Consider the following 21,508-nt stretch of genomic DNA (forward strand, 5'->3'; position numbering starts at 1 on the left):
TCATGACCTGAGCCAAAACCAAGAGTTGGACGCTTAATTGACTGAGCCACCCAGGTGCCCCTAAATACCGTTGCTTAAAGGAATCACACACCAGCCCCCATTCAATGAGAGAGAAGAATGGACTCCACATCTCCATGGGAGAGAATGAGCTGTATAGTCAAGAAAGACTCTAATGGCAGCCATCTTTAAGAAAAGCTACTGTACATCTCAACCATACGTGTGATAGACACTGAAGTCACAGTACTGAATGGAACGTGGTCCTTCCGCTGAGGAGATGTGGGGGTGATCCCAGGCACAGAAGAGGATTGGATGATAGAAATGAAGCTCATTGTAGAGACAAATGGGACTGTGGAGGTGTTCTGATCTACCCCAGCACCCCTGTGGAAAAAAAAAAGGCCTAGAGAAGCAGTTCTTTATATTTGGACCAAGAGGGGCAATTTCTTGAACAGAACAAGGATCTACAAAATATACATTTCATGTCAGCTCCACAGCAGGAGGGAGATTGTTGGGTAAAACAGTTGCTCTGTAAATGTTTACTTCCTGAAGAAAACTCTTGTTCCTGGATAACCTCATGGCCCTGACAAAAAACTAATGGCAAATCATTTTGTGCCATACTTTCTTTGGTTCCTTCTGTAGACTGATGAAAAGCATAAGGAGCCTTTGAGCTAAAAGTGCAGACCTCACTGTTTTTAATCATTAGCAATCATGCCATCTTTGCTAAAGAGACCATGAGACATGAAGAGATCTGAGTGTACTTTACCCTACAGAGTTTGTTTGTTTCTTTTTTTAATGTTTATTTTTGAGAGAGAGAGCATGAGAGAGGGGTAGAGAGAAAGGGAGACAGAAGATCCAAAGCGGGCTCCACGCTGACAGCAGGGAACCTGACGAGGGACTCAAACTCACCGACCATGAGATCATGACCTGAGCCCAAATCAGACACTTAACTGACTGAGCCATCCAGGTGCCCCTACAGTTTGTTTTTTGGCTTTCAGATACAGCTTGTGTGACCTCCTCAGAGAGACCTTTCTGACCACCCTGTTGGGAGAAGTGAAGTCTCTCTCCACTTCCAATTCTCAATCACTCTGTCCCATCCGGATGTTTATTTCCCTCATTGCACATACCACCACCTGCATTTATCTTTTTGGTTAATCCTTACTGTCTTTCTCCCTCCATCGGAATAGAGCTGACTTATTCACTTCCTGGCACACAGTAGCTGCTCAATAAATGTTTTTTAAAGTAAAAGAACAGATCTTTAGAGTCTGGAAAAAGCGCCCTAGTGACCATGGAAACGGTTTAATTAGGCTGGTATTCATTCTCTTTTTGGAGTAGAGAAAATTGAAATGCAAAATTCCCCAGAAGTCCAGATGTGCCCCAAATCTTCCACTAAATTTACTTAGTCACTACTCTGAAATCAGGCCTGGAAGTGGTTTTCACAATCTCCTTTTATGGCTGACACGTTTGGGGAGATGACAGATTTAGGATTGGAGTAGGCAGGACTATCTCTTGTAATGCCCTAAATATATTGGATTAGAATTGATCTATCTATCCAGAATTCATATTTTCTCATTCCTGGCAGATATACCAGAGTAGTCCTGAGGATTTAAGATCAAGGCACCAAGAGGTGGCCCCTCCAAAGACATGTCTCTTTCAAAGGCTCTTTGGGTTTGGATAGGTGACCAGGTTGTACAGTGTGGTGATTAAGAGCATGGATCCTGGGGCTGGGCAGGATCCATCACCACTACTTACCTTAAAAGGAGCTTTGTAAGTTTCCTTTTAATTTTTTCTGCCTCAGTTCTCTGCTTGGGAAAATGGAGATTTTACCCACATTTACCTACATGGTTGGCATAGGTTAATGTACAGCAAGCAGTTAGAATCGTACCTGGCACTTGGTAAGAGCCATCTAAGTGTTTGCTAACATTACTGTTCATGGATGCCATCAACAGAGTATGTGAGAACCTGCTCATGACAACAGTGAAAGTAATTGAGGGCAGGTAGCTTATGGGTAAGATTTTTCTTTTCAGTTATTTTTATACTGTTTTCATGAAAAAGACTATCTCCTTATAATGGTGATGTTGAGGTATGAGGACAATTATACACTATACCTTCCTGTTCAGATGGGAAGGAATGCTAATGTAACCTGGAGATACAAATAGACCCACAGAATATCTGCTGCCGGGGCTCAGTGAGGTGCTCATAAAGGGTTCACATTATAAATTAAGGGCAAGGTCAGACTCTGAGATGCCCAAACACCAGCTGATGGTGGTGGTGGGGGCAGTCCATTTGGTGAGGTGGGTGGACAGCCTGGACTTCTGGGCCTGGCTGCCACTTCCTAGTAGTGTGATCTTGGGTGAACCAAATAAGGCCTTTGGCTTGGTTTGCACATCTCTAAAATGGGGATAGTAATTCTAGCCCAACCCAAAGCATTTTGAGGTCCAAAGGAGAAATGAATGAGAAGGACTTTCACAATGGTTATTTTTTATAAAAACATCAAACACTGATCTTCCAAGGGTCTGGAGATGCCTGTGTTCTCTCTATATCCCCACTCCCAAACCCTCTCCTTACCCCCATTCCCTTTCTCTTCCTGGACTTGAGTTCTTTTATTTTAAGCTAAACATCTTGACTTCTACTGCCATACACATATATTTGAGATATAGGACACTTCATTCTAGGGGTTATTCTTTTTTTTTTTTTTTAATTTTTTTTTAATGTTTATTTATTTTTGAGACAGAGAGAGACAGAGCATGAATGGGGGAGGGTCAGAGAGAGGGAGACACAGAATCTGAAACAGGCTCCAGGCTCTGAGCTGTCAGCACAGAGCCCGACGCGGGGCTCAAACTCACGGACCGCGAGATCATGACCTGAGCCGAAGTCGGCCGCTTAACCAACTGAGCCACCCAGGCGCCCCTCTAGGGGTTATTCTAAAGGGGATATTCTAAAGGGTGAGTTTAGGAGACTAACTGTATTACATGGGCATCTGAGAGAAGAAATGGGTATAAGAAGGGAAAGCTGGCAGGTAAAGAATGTTACTGATGAGTTGATTCAAGGCTGGCCTTATTACCAGCAAAAGCAAACAGATAATGTGCACTAAGAAACTGCTTTAGAATTTAGTGACTCACAAGCCATCGATCATAGGAATGACCTTTGTTCTCAGACAGACCTGGGTTCCAATTCTGACTCTGCAAGTCGCTTGACTTCTTGGAACTGCAGTTTCCAAAAAGAAACTGCACCAGCATCCCAGGGTAATGAGGACTGAGTTGAGTAGAAAACGCCAAGCACGCGCCTGATATTTAGCTGTGTGGGGGAGCCTTACCAGGAATTTCCGTTTCTGCTTCCAGTGGCTGCCTTGGGCATTGGTGGCCACGTGGGCTTCCGTGACAGTTTTGATGAGCTCCCACTCCTCGTCTGTGGGCTCTGGCTTGTGCCCGATGGATTTCTGCAGCTCTTCCCGTCGTCTCTTCTCCCGGTTCTCCTCAATCAGTTTCCTCTTCGCCAGCCTCTTGCTGTCATCCAGTACCACTGGGAGAGGAGGAAAGATGAGACAAAACACACGGACACTCCCAGACACATGGCAGACTGCGTGTGCACCCAGGAGCCTCAGGGGCGGGGACCACTCATGCATAGATGGCTTAGCGGGTCCTGCAGAGTGGGTCGTGCTGGGGTATTTTCTCCTCCCAGCAGCAAACTGCCATCAACTAGCTTGTCTCTGACACGAGACCTAGGGCCAAACTCCCAATGGCTGGCCAGCTTTTCAAGAAAAAGCTCTGGGGGGAGTTGGACACTGGGCATCCCAACTCCACAGAAGGTGAGCCTAAATAAGAATGAAGCAGAGGGAGGTAAAATCTGTTCTATCCACGGCTTCACAGATAAGTCCATCTAGCCATTTATCTGACTTCACTCTTAGGGTCTCTCTGTTCCTCCTTTCTTTGCCTCAAGTGGCTCTTAGTAAAAAGAACTTCCTATTAAAGAAAAGTTCTGGAGCAGTAAACAGGAGGCTAATGATCCCCTTCCTCAGATAAATAGGGCTTTCTTAAAAATATTTTTTTTTAGTGTTTATTTTTGAAGGAGAGAAAGACAGAGTGTGAGCAGGGGAGAGGCAGAAAGAGAGGGAGACAGAGTCCAAAGCAGGCTCCAGGCTCTGAGCTGTCAGCACAGAAGCCCAATGCGGGGCTCAAACCCACAGGCTGTGAGATCATGGCCTGAGCCAAGGTCAGACGCCTAACTGACTGAGCCACCCAGGCACCCCTCTTTGTTAGCTCTCTTAAGTGCTAATTGAAATGTGGCTCAACCTATCTGAGGCTGCACAGGTACTCACTTTGCTCTAGTCTCTACCTGGTCTATCCTCAATGGTGGTTAAAGAGCCCAGGCTTTGGAATCTAGAAAGAGCTGGGTCTGAATCCTGAGACTACCACATTCTAGCTGTGTGACCTCTGGCAAGTTGCTCAGGCTCTTGGAGCTTTTTCATTTCTTCCTGTATAAAACAGGCTCAATAATTCCCACCTCAGAGGGTGTTCAGTGTGATAATGCACTACATGTGGTCAGTAAATATAGCCATGACTTTTACCATTTGTGCAATGGGGAAATAAGAAGGGCAGGAAAAAGAAGCCTATATTTCTGGGGTTAATTTCCAAAATGAAGCCATTTCACCAGACTCTTAGTAACTATCAGTAGAATGGAAAGGCTCAGGTTTTATGCTACAGAGTCATAGTATTTAGAACTGGAAAGAACCTTAGGTATTATCTAGCCCAACTCCCTCCTGTCACAGAGGAGGAAGTTGATCCAGAGAGATCATGACTTGCCTAAAGTCACAGAGCAAGTTCATGGCAGAGCCAAGGCAAGACCCAGGACTCCTGATTCCAGTTCTACAACATCACTGTCCTAGAGCCATTTCTTGATGAAGGTGTGACCTGGTAGGAAAAGAAAAAAAGCAAACATAGGAGGAAGAAGAGAACCAAAAGTACTCAGCTAATCCACAAACAGAATAATGAATCCCAGATCATCTAGACTTGATTGGATCGTCAAAGTCAGGTGAGCAATGGCAAATGTGGGAAATGGGAATGAGCCCTGTTTAGTCATTTAGGTTCCCTTATTAAAGGGATTGTTCCCTTTAATAAATGGGCTGTACTCATAGTCCCATTTCCCAAATGCTTCCTCTGTGCTGGGGATTGTTGCATTTAACATGCATTATCTAATTTAATTCTGAAAACAACTTGCAAGGTAGGCAATAAATTTCACAGAAGGGAAACCTGAGGTTAACTCTGATGGTCACACAGCTAGTAAGTGGCAGATATGGGACTCCAACAGTTTTTCTGATTATAAAGCCTGAGCTCTTATAATGCTTCATAGGGTGCATTCAAAATTAATTTCCACCCAGTCCAGATTAACACTGAGCTTTTTTTTAACCTTATAAATATTCATATCTTTAACTTCTCAATAAAACAATGAAATGGATACTCAATAGTAACAGTTCCTTATAGTGGCACATCTAAATATTTGGTTCTAGGTCAATCATTTCACATATCCCTATCAGGCATATTGTTGGCCGTGGCTAAAGTCTTTAAAAGATAAAGACAAAGAACACACTCAGCCGGAGGTGGGGATTAACCCAGGATTTCTAGCCTAAAGCTGTCACACAACCCTCCTCCTTTTTAAAGATTCCCCATTCTGTCTTCTCTAATGGGAAAACCAGGACATTTCACAGATTTTTTTGTTCTAGTGGAGGGAACCCTTTTTATCACATAAATGTGAGCCATGATTATTTCCTCTTTCATGAGGAAAATCCTCACTGCATTCTTTTTTCTCTCCTTTTTTTTTTTTTTTTTTTTTTTGGTTTTCTTTCTTTTTCTTCTCTTTTTTAAAACTAAAAGTTAGAGACTTTCATTGAGGTGCAAACATTTGTGCCAATAGAAGTCATTAACCCTGACGCCTGGCAAAATGGAGGCCACACATTCTGAGTGACACAATTCTTATTTTATTATTAGATTAATTAAAAGAACTGGTGTAAATCCCTTGCACAGTGCGAGAAGAAGAGACTCCAATGGCTAATCTCACTGCCATATGCTGTGGCACTTTGAAAACTGGGTAGGAGGACTGGAGCTTAGAATGTTTTTATGGCTAAAAATATAACAAACACCCAACTGCAGGATGACTCATGCTATATAGCACTCAACCTCACATTCTTCAGAAATTACTGAACACAATGTTTTCTGCCAGTGCCCCATCTCCAAAAACGTCCACAAAATAAATTCTTGTCTCTTCTTTTGAAAAATATTAGGACTAGTCCACAAGGCTCTCACCACATGAATGTTGTGTGTAAAACCACACCTCATCCAGGTGAATGGACAAGACCGCTCATTCATACTCTCTTGCAAACAGAGTATTGCTAATAGTCCTGCAGATGTGCTAGGGATAATTTACTCACTTTCCCTTACCTGTCGTCTAGATACTTTGAGAGTTAGGAGTTGCTAGGGAAGGGGTAGGATGGAAAGCACCCAGCAATGACTGGGAGTGAGGGGTCGCTGGGAGTGCTACAGGTCTTCCCTCTGTCCACATGAGCCTCTATTTCTTTTCTGCCCAGTTGATCTCCTTGAACCAAACCTTTCCCCAATCAACACTCCTTGAATACGAAAAAGAGGAAAAAGATTACTTACAATCTGTTGCCATGCCAACATAGATGCATTTTTTAAAGCGACATTCCTGGCACTGATTTCGCGTAACTTTGTCTATGACACATTTTCCTTCATATTTACAGGAATAGGATGGATGGAGATTTTTCTGAATGGTTCTCCTAAAGAAACCCTACATGAAAAAGAAAGACCAAAGACAACAGTTTCATATTTCCTAGAAATAAATGACTCCAGAATTTTGTGTCCACATAACTGTGATGGATTGTTTTTGACCTTTCCTATGCATGGGCTTGTACCTTTACCTATTCACATATAGGACAGTTAGCCCAAACTGAATCTAAAGAATTCTATATCTGAGCTGAAGGAAACGTCCAGGACTATAGAGTCAATATCTTTTTGGCATTTAGTAAGGAAAAGAGGTTAATGGGGATATCTAGTGTTCATTTTTATTTTTCTAAACATTGAGTAATAAAAATAAATCATATTCTTTCCTTTCATAGAGTGTCATAATTATGTTGTTAAATTAAGCTGTGAAGAACCTTGCTACACTTTGTGCTGGAGAATAAGAGAGCTGGATACTTGTTATACTCTATTAATTAATAATTTAATCATTTGGTGATTAAATGGATGCATTAAATGACCTTCAGAGATTTAGTTTAATTCTTGTTTTTGACTCTTGCAATGTCCATTACCAGCTCAGATAACCCTTGAAATAACAGTACTTGGGGAATAGAAAATTCCAGATTCTCTACCCAGATTTTCTCAGAGCTTAATGCATTGGGGTTTTTCCTTTCATAGTACTCTTTTTCTCCAGTATCAGTAGACATATACCCTGAAGATCAGTAGGTGTCTTCCTTTCTTAAGATATGGGAGAGTGCCACCATAAAGGCTGCTGAGCATGCCATTTAGTCCAGGTTTAGGTGACACAAATATCCTCAAGACGTGTTATAGTAGAACTTTCCTGGACATGATACTCCAGTCTTGGCAATGGAGTTTCTGTATTGTAGGCATTAATGGTGGTGGAGGGCACTTATCATGAGGGGTACATTGCAAAGGGCTGTAGACACCTTCCATATCCTTCTGTCTCTTCTAACAACCTTATGAAGTAGGTACTCTTAATATCTCCATGGTAGGGATTAAAAAACTAAGCCTCGAATAGGTTAAATCACTTGCCCCAAATCATGTGGTAAGTACGTTGTAGAACTTGGCCTAGAGCTCAGGAGTCAGACTCTAAGTCTTATTTACTTAACTGCTTATATGATATAAACTGAGTTCAGTTTTACTGTATTATTTAAATGAACAGATGAACAGATTATAAATAGTACCCCCCTTGCCTTCATTTTATCCGTTTTAGTAGACTAGCAAAGCAGAAACACATTTTGAAGGATATTATCTACTAAAGCTTAAAGGGACCTCTAATTTTGTTACGTAAATAGTAGGACTGAAATACCAGCTGACCTAGATTAAGCCCAAATTTGAATTATCCTGGTTAACTTTCCTTGGCTTTGATTATGTATACATACTCCTTGCATATTCATTATTCAGACATAAGAGCCCTTCCTTGTAATGAAAAGGTCAAAGGTAGAATTTTATATCGGACGAAACAGAATACAATGGAAAAATGACAACAATAACCGAAACTAATGGACTTGATTTTGGGGTATGTGTGCAAAATCCCTTATCATTTCTATTGCTCAAGTTTCAACAGGAAAACTGTCACATAGTTGGGTTTTGTGTCCTTAAACACTTGACTCCATTAGTTTGAATGATGTTGATATACACTGATATACTCTTATCTTATATAAGATTCACTCAATCACACATGGGCAGCTGTTTGACATGTCAGCAGTATCTCCCTGGGTATTCAAGGTGGGCAAATTCTGCGAAAGCATGAATTCCCTGGGCATGTCACAGAACTGAAAAACCAGCTCCCCTGTGAACCTCCCTATTCCACCTCTGCTACCCTCTGTCCAATCCACCCTTTAAGGGTTACGCCTGCCTGCAGAGCAAAAGAGACCTGGAGATTCCTGGCAAGAAGACATGTGTCACAGACAGGGAGGAGAGGGACTGGGTGGCATACCTCCTTCTGGAGGAGGCAAGGTCTCCCCAGAGGTGGCAGCACCAAAGTCCAGGGCATCTGGGGAGAATGATGCTCTGAAGATAGGAAAGTTGGTACTCTGAAGTTAGGGAGACCCTTTTCTCACATACTGTGACATTGTCTCGTGTTTTAGAGGGAGGACAGCATACTGAGGAGTCAGACAATGCTAAGGAGAGGATCAGGTGTGGTGTCCCAGACACAGGGGTGACATTCATTTTTCCAAAAAAAGCTACTTTGTGAACTTTTAAATGGAGCGAATGAAATAATTTATACATTGCTTATTTTGGGAAAAGTGTTGGGGTAGCAGGCTCTGCTTTTCCTAGTGACATCTTCCCTGTGGCTTATCTCTGATGGCTTTTCTTGGGCTCTTCGTAGACCAGATCCCTTTAAGACCCCTAAGCTATAATAAAAGCATATTTGACACAGGATGAAGGGCCACTGGAGTGGAGTAAATGTAAATGTAAAGGTACTAGGTCCTTTAATTTTAAAAAGGGACAAAAACTAACTTCTGCAAGTGAACTGAATACAGAATGTTTAATGTAGTCTACCTGTAAAAAATCTTTTTAGAGGTGAACTAACAAAAGACGTGCCCCAGGGACTAGATAAGGACATATATGTCATTGATGATTTGTTGGCGAGATGGGGTTTTGCTTTTAGAAGTCAACATCAGACGTGTTTCTCTGCATTTTGAGAAGGACTAGATCCTCTTAGTGGTCTGATATGATGCACTAATTAGTGTGATAAGGAGCTAAGTGTCATTCTGCTGGTTCAATATTTGGGCAACTTATAATAGCTGTGAATCTTTCTCAGAAAAATAATTTGTTGTGGGGAAGTATCACCATTCCTTCTGTAAGAGATTCATAAAAACTGGTTCATCAAGACAGACACAACAGCTCCAAAAGATTTTTACTGTCTTCAGGGGGAAAATGGGCAAAAAAAGTTTCTCCCCCCATATACACTGCAAGTATGGGGTAGAAATATTTTAAAGTTGTAGGTTTGAATAAACAGAATGTGAAGCATGACCTTTTTCATCTTTGGCCACTCTTAAAAACGGTTTCATTCAAAAAACTGTTGCCTTTTTCCAAGATACTTTGTCCTTACATTAAATGCATGATCACCCCAGGAGAGCTGCTTTCTGGTTTTATGATGGAGGCCATCCTAGAAACAGGATTCTGATCTGAGATAAAGGCATAGAAGCTGAAAAATCTAGCTTTTTGCTACATGATTTCTTTTAAGTAAACCTCAGTTGAATCAGGCTCTAAACATCCTGTGATCTTGGGAAAAGAGGCTAGTGGATTTCTTGATCATCATGAAGACATACATAAAGCAGGGACACAGGTTAATAGGCTTGATTCTCCCTTTGTTTAGGTCAATCACTAATAAGCATTAAGTTCTCTGCAAGGCACATTTAGAGTCACTTTGGGAGTTGAGTATTAAATGGAATTTTCATTAGAGTCTCTTCCAGAATTCAGAATTTACCATTAGTAACTGATTTTTGAAAGAGTCTCAATGCTGCATAATCAGATAGGCAAAGCTTTATGAATTGGGGCTAATTTAGAAAAAAGGCCTGTTTGAATTACTGAGCTTTCAGAATGAGAGAATATATTTAGACTAATGCAGTTTTATTACTTTCAAATCAAGCCAATAAAAGTGTGCTTTCAAGAGACAGTCTGCAAGTCCCCCAAATTAATAAATAGTCAGGACTTATTTGTAATCAGTTCCGTTAAACTCCTTAAGACATTATTTTCATAGATGTAATAGCAAACTTTAGCATTGTCTTTGTTAAAAGGTACACATTCTAGATCAAAGGGGTCTGAGTGAATGAAAGCACACTACATCACATTACAAAAAACAGCCTTGCAGATATAAGGCCTTGGGAACTTAGAAATGCCTGATTCCAATGGATATATCTTTTCATCACTTTAAGCAGGCTTCCGCTAAGGGTTTCCTAATTTTATGGATAAAAAATAGGGAATTTTCATGGAAGATCTTCCACTAGGGAAATGGGGCACCTTATCTTGAAACCAAGCTAACATGCTGATTTTAGGGGTTTTGGGTCAAAGGTTAGGAGAAAAGGGGGGGTTAGTTGGAGGAAGGGAAGAGAGGAGAAGAGGGGAGGTGGGCAACATAGGAGGGAGGACCGAATTATTTTAGAGAGTTTAATACAATCTTTGCCTTAGGGTTTACATCCTGTGATCATCTGGTTTTAAATACAAAAGTAAATAAAACATTCTACAAGAAAAAATTTAAGAAGTCTTTCCCTGACTTATTATACTTTCTCATTTATAAAACATTAGCTGAACGTTGGATGTAGCCCTGGGTTAAGCTTTATTTATTTTATAGTGGATTTTATTTTCGAGGCTAGGTTGTTGGACCAAAAGATATTTGCCAAAAAGCTCATCTTAATTTTGATGATGAAGAGTATAAGTAGGCAAATTTAGGCTCACTTTCGGGAAGTGAAGTGTTCATCACTGGTGTATTCTTGTCAGGTATTTCCTGAAGATGGGACTGTAGAGCATAAAATTAGCTGATGGATGCCCAGAATTTACTTATTGGCTGAAGGCTGTGCAGAAAGCCAATGTGAGTAATTTCAGAACACAATTGACTGTAAGTAGCCTCAAAGATATTCCTTAATGGAACCCTTAAAAGTGAACATATTTACTCAGATTAACAGCCTGGAGTAGAGCAAATCCTGTCTCTTCAACTACTGCTGATAAAAGAGGAGGAGAAATGGTCATTTCTTGGGAAAATATATTATAAAATATCTATGCATTTTTAAACTCAAAGTGAGAATATTATTAATTTCTTTTCATCTTTAAAAATTTTTTTAACGTTTATTTATTTTTCAGAGAGAGAGAGAGAGGGAGAGAGGGAGCACAAGTGGGGGAGGGGCAGAGAGAGAGGGAAACATAGAATCTGAAGCAGGCCCCAGGCTTTGAGCTGTCAGCCCAGAGCCTGACATGGGGCTTGAACCCACAGACTGGGAGATCATGACCTGAGCCGAAGTTGGACACCCAACCGACTGAGCCACCCAGGCGCCCCTAATTTCTTTTCATCTTATGAGTTCTCTCCCTGTCTTCAAAGCCAGACATTATACTCTTGCAAAACTTTATTTAGTTGTTTTTGATTTGAAAAAAAAAAAAAATAAATTCGTTTCTTGAAAATGCCAAAAAATGAGGAGGACAACCAGACACTTGGATGGTAACAGGCTGTGAATGTTGGAATTTGGTTCTAATTTCAACTTAAACTTCTTGTTGCATTCTGTTGGAATCCTGGGAGGGGACAGGAGCTGGGCTGGGTGCTGAGCTCACTGGTCCAAGGGCAGTTACCTTGCAGCCTTCACACGTGATGCAGCGGTAGTGATACCCCGTGGCTTTGTCACCACACACTACACATAGCTCGTCCTTGTCTAAGTAACTGGGGATGTACCCTGTGACAAGGAGAAAAAAGGAACGTGAGAAAACAATATCATGTTCAAGTCAAAGACACACCCTAGCTTGGAGGAGTGGAGGAGGATAAAAAGAGGACAGGAGGTAAGGTGTGGCAGGGAGGAGGCAGGATCAAACTGTTTCATACATTTGAATACAACTTTTGTATTGGGGTTTATATCTTGTGATCATTTAGTTTTAAATGTAAAAGGTAAATAAAACATTTAAATGAGAAAAAATTTAAAGTCTTTCCCTGATGTAATATACTTGCTCAGTATCTTATACTTATCCACTATCTTATCTCACACGTATAGAGTTGATACTAGGCCCAGGATTTCCGAATGCCTTAGAAATAGGTGTGACCACTCTTGCTGTGCAGGTAGGAATATATCTGAAGTCTGTTGGATCCAATAAATCATGCAGAGAGGGCAAGATTTGAGATGTCTGGAATGCTCTGGGTTCTGGAGAACACAATCTCTTTTGTAAGGCTTATTTCAGAACTTTTTCTTAGAAGACTGGATCGACTTTGGACGCAAGGTACCATGCAATAAATTCAGAAAACTTCATAGCTTGGAGATCGTCAAGTACTCTTGAGGTGAACAGGTTTTCAGAAGTTTGCTTGGCCTTCCTAGGGGTCACACTAGAAATTAAAGCATAGATCTTCTAGCCAGATCTCCTAACTTCTAGTATAAGTGATGATGATATTTTTCTAAAAATAGACAGTTAACTTTAAGTAGAATGAACAAGCCATCTAAAATTTTTATTTTTGGTTAAACTTGTGACATTATGACACAAAACCCAACAACACTGGGTAGTGTGAAATAATAGAAGCTCTATTTATTAAGAAAAAAAGAAAGTCCATGGGGCGCCTGGGTGGCTCAGTCAGTTAATCCTCTGACTTCTGCTCAGGTCATGAGCAGTTTGTGAGTTGGAGACCCGCGTCTGTACTGACAGCTCAGAACCTGGAGCCTGCTTCGGATTCTGTGTCTCCTCCTCTCTCTGCTCCTCCCATGCTCATGCTGTCTCTCTCTCTGTCTCTTAATAATAAAGAAACGTTAAAAAAAAGTTAAAAAAAATAAAAAGAAAAAAATAAAGTCCAATTATGGTAACTCTCTTGGTTAAGTGTCCTGTTGGTTTATTAGTTTAAATTCCTTGGCCCAGGAAACTAAAGTTTAAAAACACAGACAGAAGCAGCCCACTTCCCACTGGTCTTCGCCTCTTCCCCTTCACTTGTAGACAGTGTCCAAACACAAGAAACTGATTCTGAAGGGCAAATTCAGTTTCGTTTGGTATCAGTGGTTTACCACAGATGCACACAGCTTTAGATAAGTGCAAAAAGTCAAAATAAGGTCTGCTTTGTTGGGACGTGGAGAAGGGAGGGGCTGAGATAACAAAATAATTCCTTCCTTTGATCACAGCACCTTGTGAAGTTCTTTGACTTGGTAAACTCTTATTGGTTTCAATAAAGATTAGCCAGGTTGAAATGACAGATGACTTACTGTATGTTTTACCATGACATTTCATAGATTCTTTATTAAACTAGGTCCGAGAGGGCTTACTTTTCAGAAAAAATATCCATAAAGAAAACAAGAAAATGAGTCCTTTTCACAATTTCATAGAAATTACTTTGCTCAGATTTTATTTTAGAAAGATGGTCCCTCTTGGGAAGGAGACAAATGACTTCAGAGTAATCTGGTAATGTACAGGATTATCTTCTTAAATATCACAGCTTTTCTTAGTTTACTTTTACATCATGCCAACCATGAGTCATCTGTTGAATTCACTTCAAGAGTTTGAAAAATCTCATCAGACATTTCTAAAAAGAGAATTCTGGGAGGGATCTTCGCAGACAAAAAGGGGGCTGGAATGAGGGATGTGCTTATTCAATCATTCATCTATTCATTAATTCAGAAAACAGTTATTTACCATCTACTAGGTGCTTAGCACAATGGTTGGTGCTAAGAATATAAAAACAAATTAAGACATGGTTTCTTCCTTTGGTAAGCATAAGTGTAAAAGACTGTGTTAAATTTCCAGTCCTGGTCATTCTTTGGTGTGAACAGAAAAGGTGAAAATGAAGGAAAGAACATGAAAGACGCTGAACATCACCGTACAGGAATACAGAGCCCAAACTACAATGAGACACCATGTAACATCCTTGAGGATGGTCATAATAAAAATGACAGACAATAACAAATGTTGATGAGGATATGGAGAAATTTGAACCCTTATATGTTGCTCGTAGGAATGTAAAATGTGCTTTAGAAGAGTTTGGCAGTTCCTGAAAAGGTGAAACATAACCTTACATATGACCCAGCAATTCCGCTCCTGCATATATACCCAAGAGAACTGATAATAGGTGTCCACACACAAACCTATTCATGAATGTTCAAAGTAGCATTATTTATAATATCCAAAGTTTGGAAACAACCCAAATGTCCATCAAATGGTGAGTGGATAAACAAAAGGTAGTATATTCATACAGTGGAATATTATTCAGCTGGAAGAAAGACTAAAGTACTGATACATGCTACAACATGGATGGAACGTGAAAACATTATGCTAAATGAAAGAAGCCAGACGTGAAAGGCCACATATTGTATGATTTCATTTATATGAAATGTCTAAAGCAGGCAAGTCATAGTCAGGAAGAAGGCCTGGATGGACAATGGGAAGTTACCTGCTAATGGGTACAGAGTTTCTTTTCAGGGTGATGAAAATGTTCTAGAATTGTATAGTGTTGTTGGTTCCACAACTCTGAATATACTAAAAACCACTAGAAACAATGGTTTTTCATGGATACGTTTTGTACACTTTAAATGTGTGAATTTTATTGGTATGTGAAATGTGTTTCAATAAAGCTGTTATTACAAAAACAAAGAAATGAAGTAAAAGAGAACAGTTCCATTTGACAAATATTTATGTGGGTATACAATGTGCTAGGCAATGTGCTAAGGGTCTAAAGATAGGCTAAATTTTAATTCTTTCAGATCAATAACAGATCATCTGCATATAATGTCGTAGGCACTGGGTTAGGGCTATGTCCAGAATCACAAAGGGGAAACTCTTTGAGGAGCCTTCCTGTCTACCCCCCAGCTCACGTCAAACTTGGTGCTCCCATAAACTCCTTGTGCTTCCCCGATAGTAGTCCTTTATAATCTACATTATAACTACCTTTGAGTTTTTCTTCTCTTTGACCACAATCGTTGATTCACTATATGTTTGTACAGTTCCAGCTAGAGGGCAGGGATCAGAACATTCATGCTGAACCCCCACTGTCTATCTAGCACCTGCTTCCTCTGACAGATGGCATCATGGCTTTTAAGATCTCTGCCATTGACCAATGGTGGAGAAAGTAAGGAGGAGGGATGTATCTGGAACTTGCAGATGAGCAGACTTGAAGCCTGGAGGTATGCCTGAGAAAGCTAAAAGACCTCAGAAAAGATTTCTCAAAGAGGTGATAATGCAGAGGCAGGAGCCCAAATATCAGGCCTAATGAAAAGTTCATTAGAAAGTTTGATTTTTGGTAAAGAAAATGAGATTCCACTCATTAAAACTAAGACATCCAGATTGACACTCATCCAACACTTAGTGATCTGAGGGATGCATGCTCACTAATCAACTGGACTTGGTCCTGCTTTCTTTGCTCTGATCACTAGGTTCCATACAGTGAGATAGGACTAAAGAGAGCTTAAGGGCAATACCATTTTCTCACAATAGAGAAATGAAAATCACTATGACCAGGCATTAAGATGCCATCACCAAAAGAAGAGATTTGCAGTCTGAATTTTATATTATGTGCTCCACTTTCTACTTGGGGCTATATAAACCACTATCCATTAACTCAAGAGTGTTTGCTTCTGGGTAAGTTTCCCATTCCCCTTTACACAATCATTAACCTTAAGTCCCAAGGTTGTATATACCACTGTCTGCTAGGTAGCTGATGGTGCTGTGGCTCAAATTTAATAAGAAATCTAACAAAATCTACAGGAAGACTCACTAGGTGTTGATTTATTCCAAACACAGTTTTGGGAGTCCCTCCATAGAAAGAAATAACGCAAAATATTCCAACAGAGCTCTGTGCCCAGAGAAATAACTAGTTACCAAATGTGGGAGGGGGAGAGTCCTAGGGAAAATAGCTAGAGATAGTCTGGACTTAACTAACACCAATGGAATTCAATGGTCACTCTTTAGGAATCAAAAGCAACGTGTGTATAGTTTCTCATAAATTTTCTTTTTACATAAAAATTATACAAGTAGTGCAGTTCATGATAGAAAAAGTAAAAGACAAAAATGAACAAAAAGCAAATTTACCTATCAACTCTCCACCACAGTGATAAGAACTGTAGCATTTTGATATTTCTTCATCTTGGACTAGTATGTGTGACAGTGTGTGGCATGTGCTTGTGTGTGCACAGAAACACAAACTTCTAAAACACAAAGTAATGTTTAAACAACAAAGTAACCCAATTATTAAAACACACAGTCTCTTTAACAAATGGTGCTGGGAGAACTGGACAGCAACATGCAGAAGAATGAAACTAGACCACTTTCTTACACCATTCACAAAAATAAACTCAAAATGGATAAAGGACCTGAATGTGAGACAGGAAACCATCAAAACCCTAGAGGAGAAAGCAGGAAAAAAACCTCTCTGACCTCAGCCGCAGCAATCTCTTACTTGACACATCTCCAAAGGCAAGGGAATTAAAAGCAAAAATGAACTATTGGGACCTCATGAAGATAAAAAGCTTCTGCACTGCAAAGGAAGCAACCAACAAAACTAAAAGGCAACCGACGGAATGGGAAAAGATCTTTGCAAATGACATATTGGACAAAGGGCTAGTATCCAAAATCTATAAAGAACTCGCCAGACTCTACACCCAAAAAACAAATAATCCAGTGAAGAAATGGGCAGAAGACATGAATAGACACTTTTCTACAGAAGACATCCAGATGGCCAACAGGTACATGAAAAGATGTTCAATGTCACTCCTCATCAGGGAAGTACAAATCAACACCACACTGAGATATCACCTCACACCAGTCAGAGTGGCTAAAATGAACAAATCAGGAGACTATAGATGCTGGAGAGGATGTGGAAAAATGGGAACCCTCTTGCACTGTTGGTGGGAATGCAAACTGGTGCAGCCACTCTGGAAAACAGTGTGGAGGTTCCTCAAAAAATTAATAATAGATCTACCTTATGACCCAGCAATAGCACTGCTAGGAATTTACTCAAGGGATATAGGAGTGCTGATGCATAGGGGCACTTGTAGCCCAGTGTTTATAGCAGCACTTTCAACAATAGCCAAATTATGGAAAGAGCCTAAATGTCCATCAACTGACGAATGGATAAAGAAGATGTGGTTTATATATACAATGGAATACTATTTGGCAATGAGAAAGAATGAAATCTGGCCATTTGTAGCAACATGGATGGAACTGGAGAGTGTTATGCTAGGTGAAATAAGTCAGGCAGAGAAAGACAGATACCATATGTTTTCACTTATATGTGGATCCTGAGAAACTCAACAGAAGACCAGGGGGGAGAACAAAGGGGGGGGAGTTACAGAGAGGGAAGGAGGCAAACCATAAGAGACTCTTAAATACTGAGAATAAACTGAGGGTTGATGGGGGGGTGGGAAGGAGGGAAGGGTGGGTGATGGGTATTAAGGAGGGCATCTGTTGGGATGAGCACTGGGTGTTGTATGGAAACCATTTGTCAATAAATTTCATATTAAAAAAACAAAAAAAAACCCCCACTATGTTTGTTATTACTAATATGTAAGTCCAAGACCATAGCTTTAGAATCACAAATTTATGGAAATAAACACATAAAGATAAATAAGCAAATAAATGAGAAAATCATACAAAAAATAAAACACACAGCTTCCTGGAAAAGGTGGATGGAGTAAATATATCCATGTTAGGAAAGCTATCTCCTGTTCTCTTATAGTAGAGGTTATGTACAGTTGATCAGAATGAAGACTTTGCAGTTCTTGGTATCAGGTGCACATGGTAGAGATAAAGGAGAAAGAGGCACAGGCCACTTGCTTCTCATGTTCAGGAACCAACTGTAATACAGTTGGACTCTGTGTTGCTTGTGGGACATGCCTTGGGGTGGGGCAGGGAATATTAACCAGAGTTAAGATGTAGGTCCCTCACCATTTCTCACTCTACCTCATGATTTGCCTGCTCTATCTTCTGGTGTTGGCAGTAGGATACTGAAAACTTCTCCCTCCCTATAAATTGTTGAATTATCGTTCAGCAATTTATGTACATAGTTGAACTGTTTGACCTTTAGGTTTTTGTGAATCCTGGAATCCAATGATAATTCAATCTGTGAGTGGAATGGCGTCTTACATTTTCTGACTCTAGTCTGATAGGTGATTTGATTTGTTCTCTTATTTCTCCTAGATTATGTTTTTGGTGGGTAGATGAATAGGTGATTGAATATGTCTTTAGTAAAATCATCACGACTTTTACAGAAATTAAGTTGGTAGCAGTTGTTCACATGGTCATACCCGTGTACCCCACCCGTCTTTCTTTTCTCTAAAATATAACTCAGAACCATAATCTTTACCCAAAACAGCCACCACAGGCAATGATACATCAATTATTATGCATAAGTCCATTGTTCATCATTAGATAACTTCCATCAGGGAGTAACATCCCACATATAATTAATAGGTAGGTGAGGTTCTCTTAAGATTATAGTTGACAACATCACATGCTAACTAATTCTCCCAGGGAACTTACCATTTCTTGCTCTCCTATTTCCATGTTCCCATCTTTTTACTTTTCCATGCTTATCAAATAACCCACATGCTGGCCACTATGCCCTGCTAAGGAAAATGCACATGTAGTGCAAATTTTGTCACCAGGAATGGACACTAAATAGATGTCCGTATTTGGTTCCGTCTAGAAACAAATATGAGAAACTGAACCCTGGAAGCCATGCTGCTCATTTGAGAACTGCATCTGCACATTATCCCAAGTGACTGTTGAAAAAACATCGTTACCAAACACCCCATAAAACAAGACCAATATGTGGTAATCCAAAGGTGATATGTTTTCCTCAGCTCTTACATGCTCAGATGTATTATTTTTTTAGACTAATAAACTATGCTGCCACTTTATCAAGCATATTATTATGAAAGCAAACTCCATCTGTTTGTTCAACAAAGACTTAGAGATTTTTTTTTTAGTTGACACTTGGCAATGTCTGCTTAATTGCCAAGTATTATCCTGCATGTAGAATAGGTTGACATGGTAAAATATTACTAACATTTTCAACCTATTTTGTTAGCAGCTTCTTTAAGATCTAATTCACATATCATATAATTCAATGGCTTTTTATATATTCATAGAGTTGTGAAATCATCTCCACAATCAACTTTAGAACAATTTCCTCATCCCCCAAAGAAACCTTGTACCTTTAGATGTCACCTCCATTCCTCCTATCCCTTTCACCCCCTCTACTCTAAGCAACCGCAAATCTATGTTCTGTTTCTACAGATGTCCCTCTTCTAGATATTTGTTACAAGTGAAATGATACATTTTGTGGCTTGTGTGACTGGCTTTTAACTTAGCCTAAGGTTTTCAAGGTTTAACCATGTTGTAGCTAACATTAATTTCAAAAACTTGATTCTCAGAGGGACTTGGTGTGTGAAAAGGCAAAGTTGTGTATATTTATGCTGGAAATCATGCAACAGGCAGTAAGCCTGGCTTCTTGGTTTGCACTAGATTCAAGCCTTTCCCATGTATGAGTAAAATCAGAAGGCTGTCTAGTTTAATTCTCTTGAGTAAATTATAGCATCTCAGGTCCTTGGAGGAGAAACACACAACCCTTAGGGAATAGAACATAAGGCAGATTAATCTTAATGGCACAAGGTGCTGCCTGGGAAGATAGATCTCACAGAAGGGAGAGGAGCAGAGTTCAGAAACCATTCCCCATCTGGCCAATTTTACCTTTGGTATAGGACCCTTTGCCAAGCAAAACTGTCTAAAAGGAGCAGTGGTTATCGTTGGTGGTGGGAAATAATTTGGACAGTTTAGAGAGGTCCATGTTGCTGATTCATCTTGTGGAACTATCAGCTTAAAACCATCGAAAGATCCTAACTAGTTTGGGTCAGGTTATCAAATGAGACTATATATTAACACCCCTAAGGAAGCTAAGTCTTTGGCAAGTTGAGTCATTCTTTAAATTTTATTTTATTTTATTTTAGTTATTTATTTTAGAGAGGGGGGAAGAGCAGAAGTTGAGAGAGAGAGAGAGAGAGAGAGAGAGAGAGAGAGAATCTCAAGCAGGCTCCATCTCATGAGATCATGACCTGAGTTGAAATCAAAAGTTGGATGGTTTACTGACTGAGCCACCCAGGAGCCCCTAATTCTTTCAATTTTATATTGAACCTTCTCACTTCATCCCACAGCTCAGATCCTTCTGATTTAAACTTTTTCCCCCACTAGCACCTTCTTCCCCATGTCATTTCTTTATATACGTAAAAAATCTTGAATGGCTTATCTCTTCATCTTTTCCCAACATACTAATGCTGATCCTTTTACATTTAATTTTTAGTATTAAGCACCAAGTTTTGCATCATGTTTATTTTGACTCTCTGATAAACACAATATTAATCCATCTGTCCAGCCAGCCAGCCAGCCAGCCATTTATTTATTTAACAAACATGCATGGGCCTAGTGGGTAAGACACTGGGTACAAACATGAAATGGCATTAACTTTAAAGATATTCTTTCATTGCAGTCTGCACATTTCCAGCAGAGTTGCCCCAGAAATTCCCGTTTCACCAAATCTTTCCCCAGAACAGCAACCACCTTTCCATGTTCCCCACTACCCTGATGGGATCCTTGAACATCTTTGCTTTCCTCCTTGCCCTCTGGCTGGCTAGGCCCTTGCTACTGGGGGATGGATAACATGGAGTCCTAAGTCTTCCAACTCTAAACCACCGTGGGGAGAGAAGGGAAAAGGAAGCAGGAGGAGGACCAGATAGAAGTTGTTGATTCAGAAAAGGGGAGAAGACATGATGACAAGGGACTCTGGGATCCCACCGTCTGGAAATCTTAGCACAGAAAAGGGGCAAAGCAAGTTTCAGATTATTTCTTCTGACTCAAAAATTCCTGAAACTAAAATATATCCATTTTTAGGACTAAATTTCATAGTCCAGTTTCATGTACAAGTCTCTAGCTAAACTTTCTTGTCCCTGTCTCTGTAGACTCAAGTAAAGTAGCTGACATAACCTTTTGATCCATAATCAGAGCTAAAACACTTGACGATGCAAATCACTAGGAAAGGGAATAGATTGGTATAATGAGTTTCGGTCAAGATTTTAATCAAA

General features: G+C 40.1%; 1 protein-coding gene across 4 annotated transcripts in view; it reads right to left on the reverse strand.

Moving 5' to 3' along the window:
* THRB (thyroid hormone receptor beta) overlaps positions 1-21,508 on the reverse strand; it is a 336,813-nt gene that overhangs the window by 27,071 nt on the left and 288,234 nt on the right. For all 4 annotated transcript variants that reach the window (XM_042903309.1, XM_042903311.1, XM_042903308.1 and 1 more), the window contains 3 exons: positions 12,051-12,151; positions 6,648-6,795; positions 3,311-3,516 (listed from right to left, as the gene is read on the reverse strand). In XM_042903309.1, the coding sequence (XP_042759243.1) occupies positions 3,311-3,516; positions 6,648-6,795; positions 12,051-12,151 (455 nt within the window). The remainder of the gene's footprint in view (positions 1-3,310; positions 3,517-6,647; positions 6,796-12,050; positions 12,152-21,508) is intronic.

Source organism: Panthera leo, chromosome C2 (assembly GCF_018350215.1).
Source record: "Panthera leo isolate Ple1 chromosome C2, P.leo_Ple1_pat1.1, whole genome shotgun sequence".
NCBI classification, from domain to species: Eukaryota; Metazoa; Chordata; class Mammalia; order Carnivora; family Felidae; genus Panthera; species Panthera leo.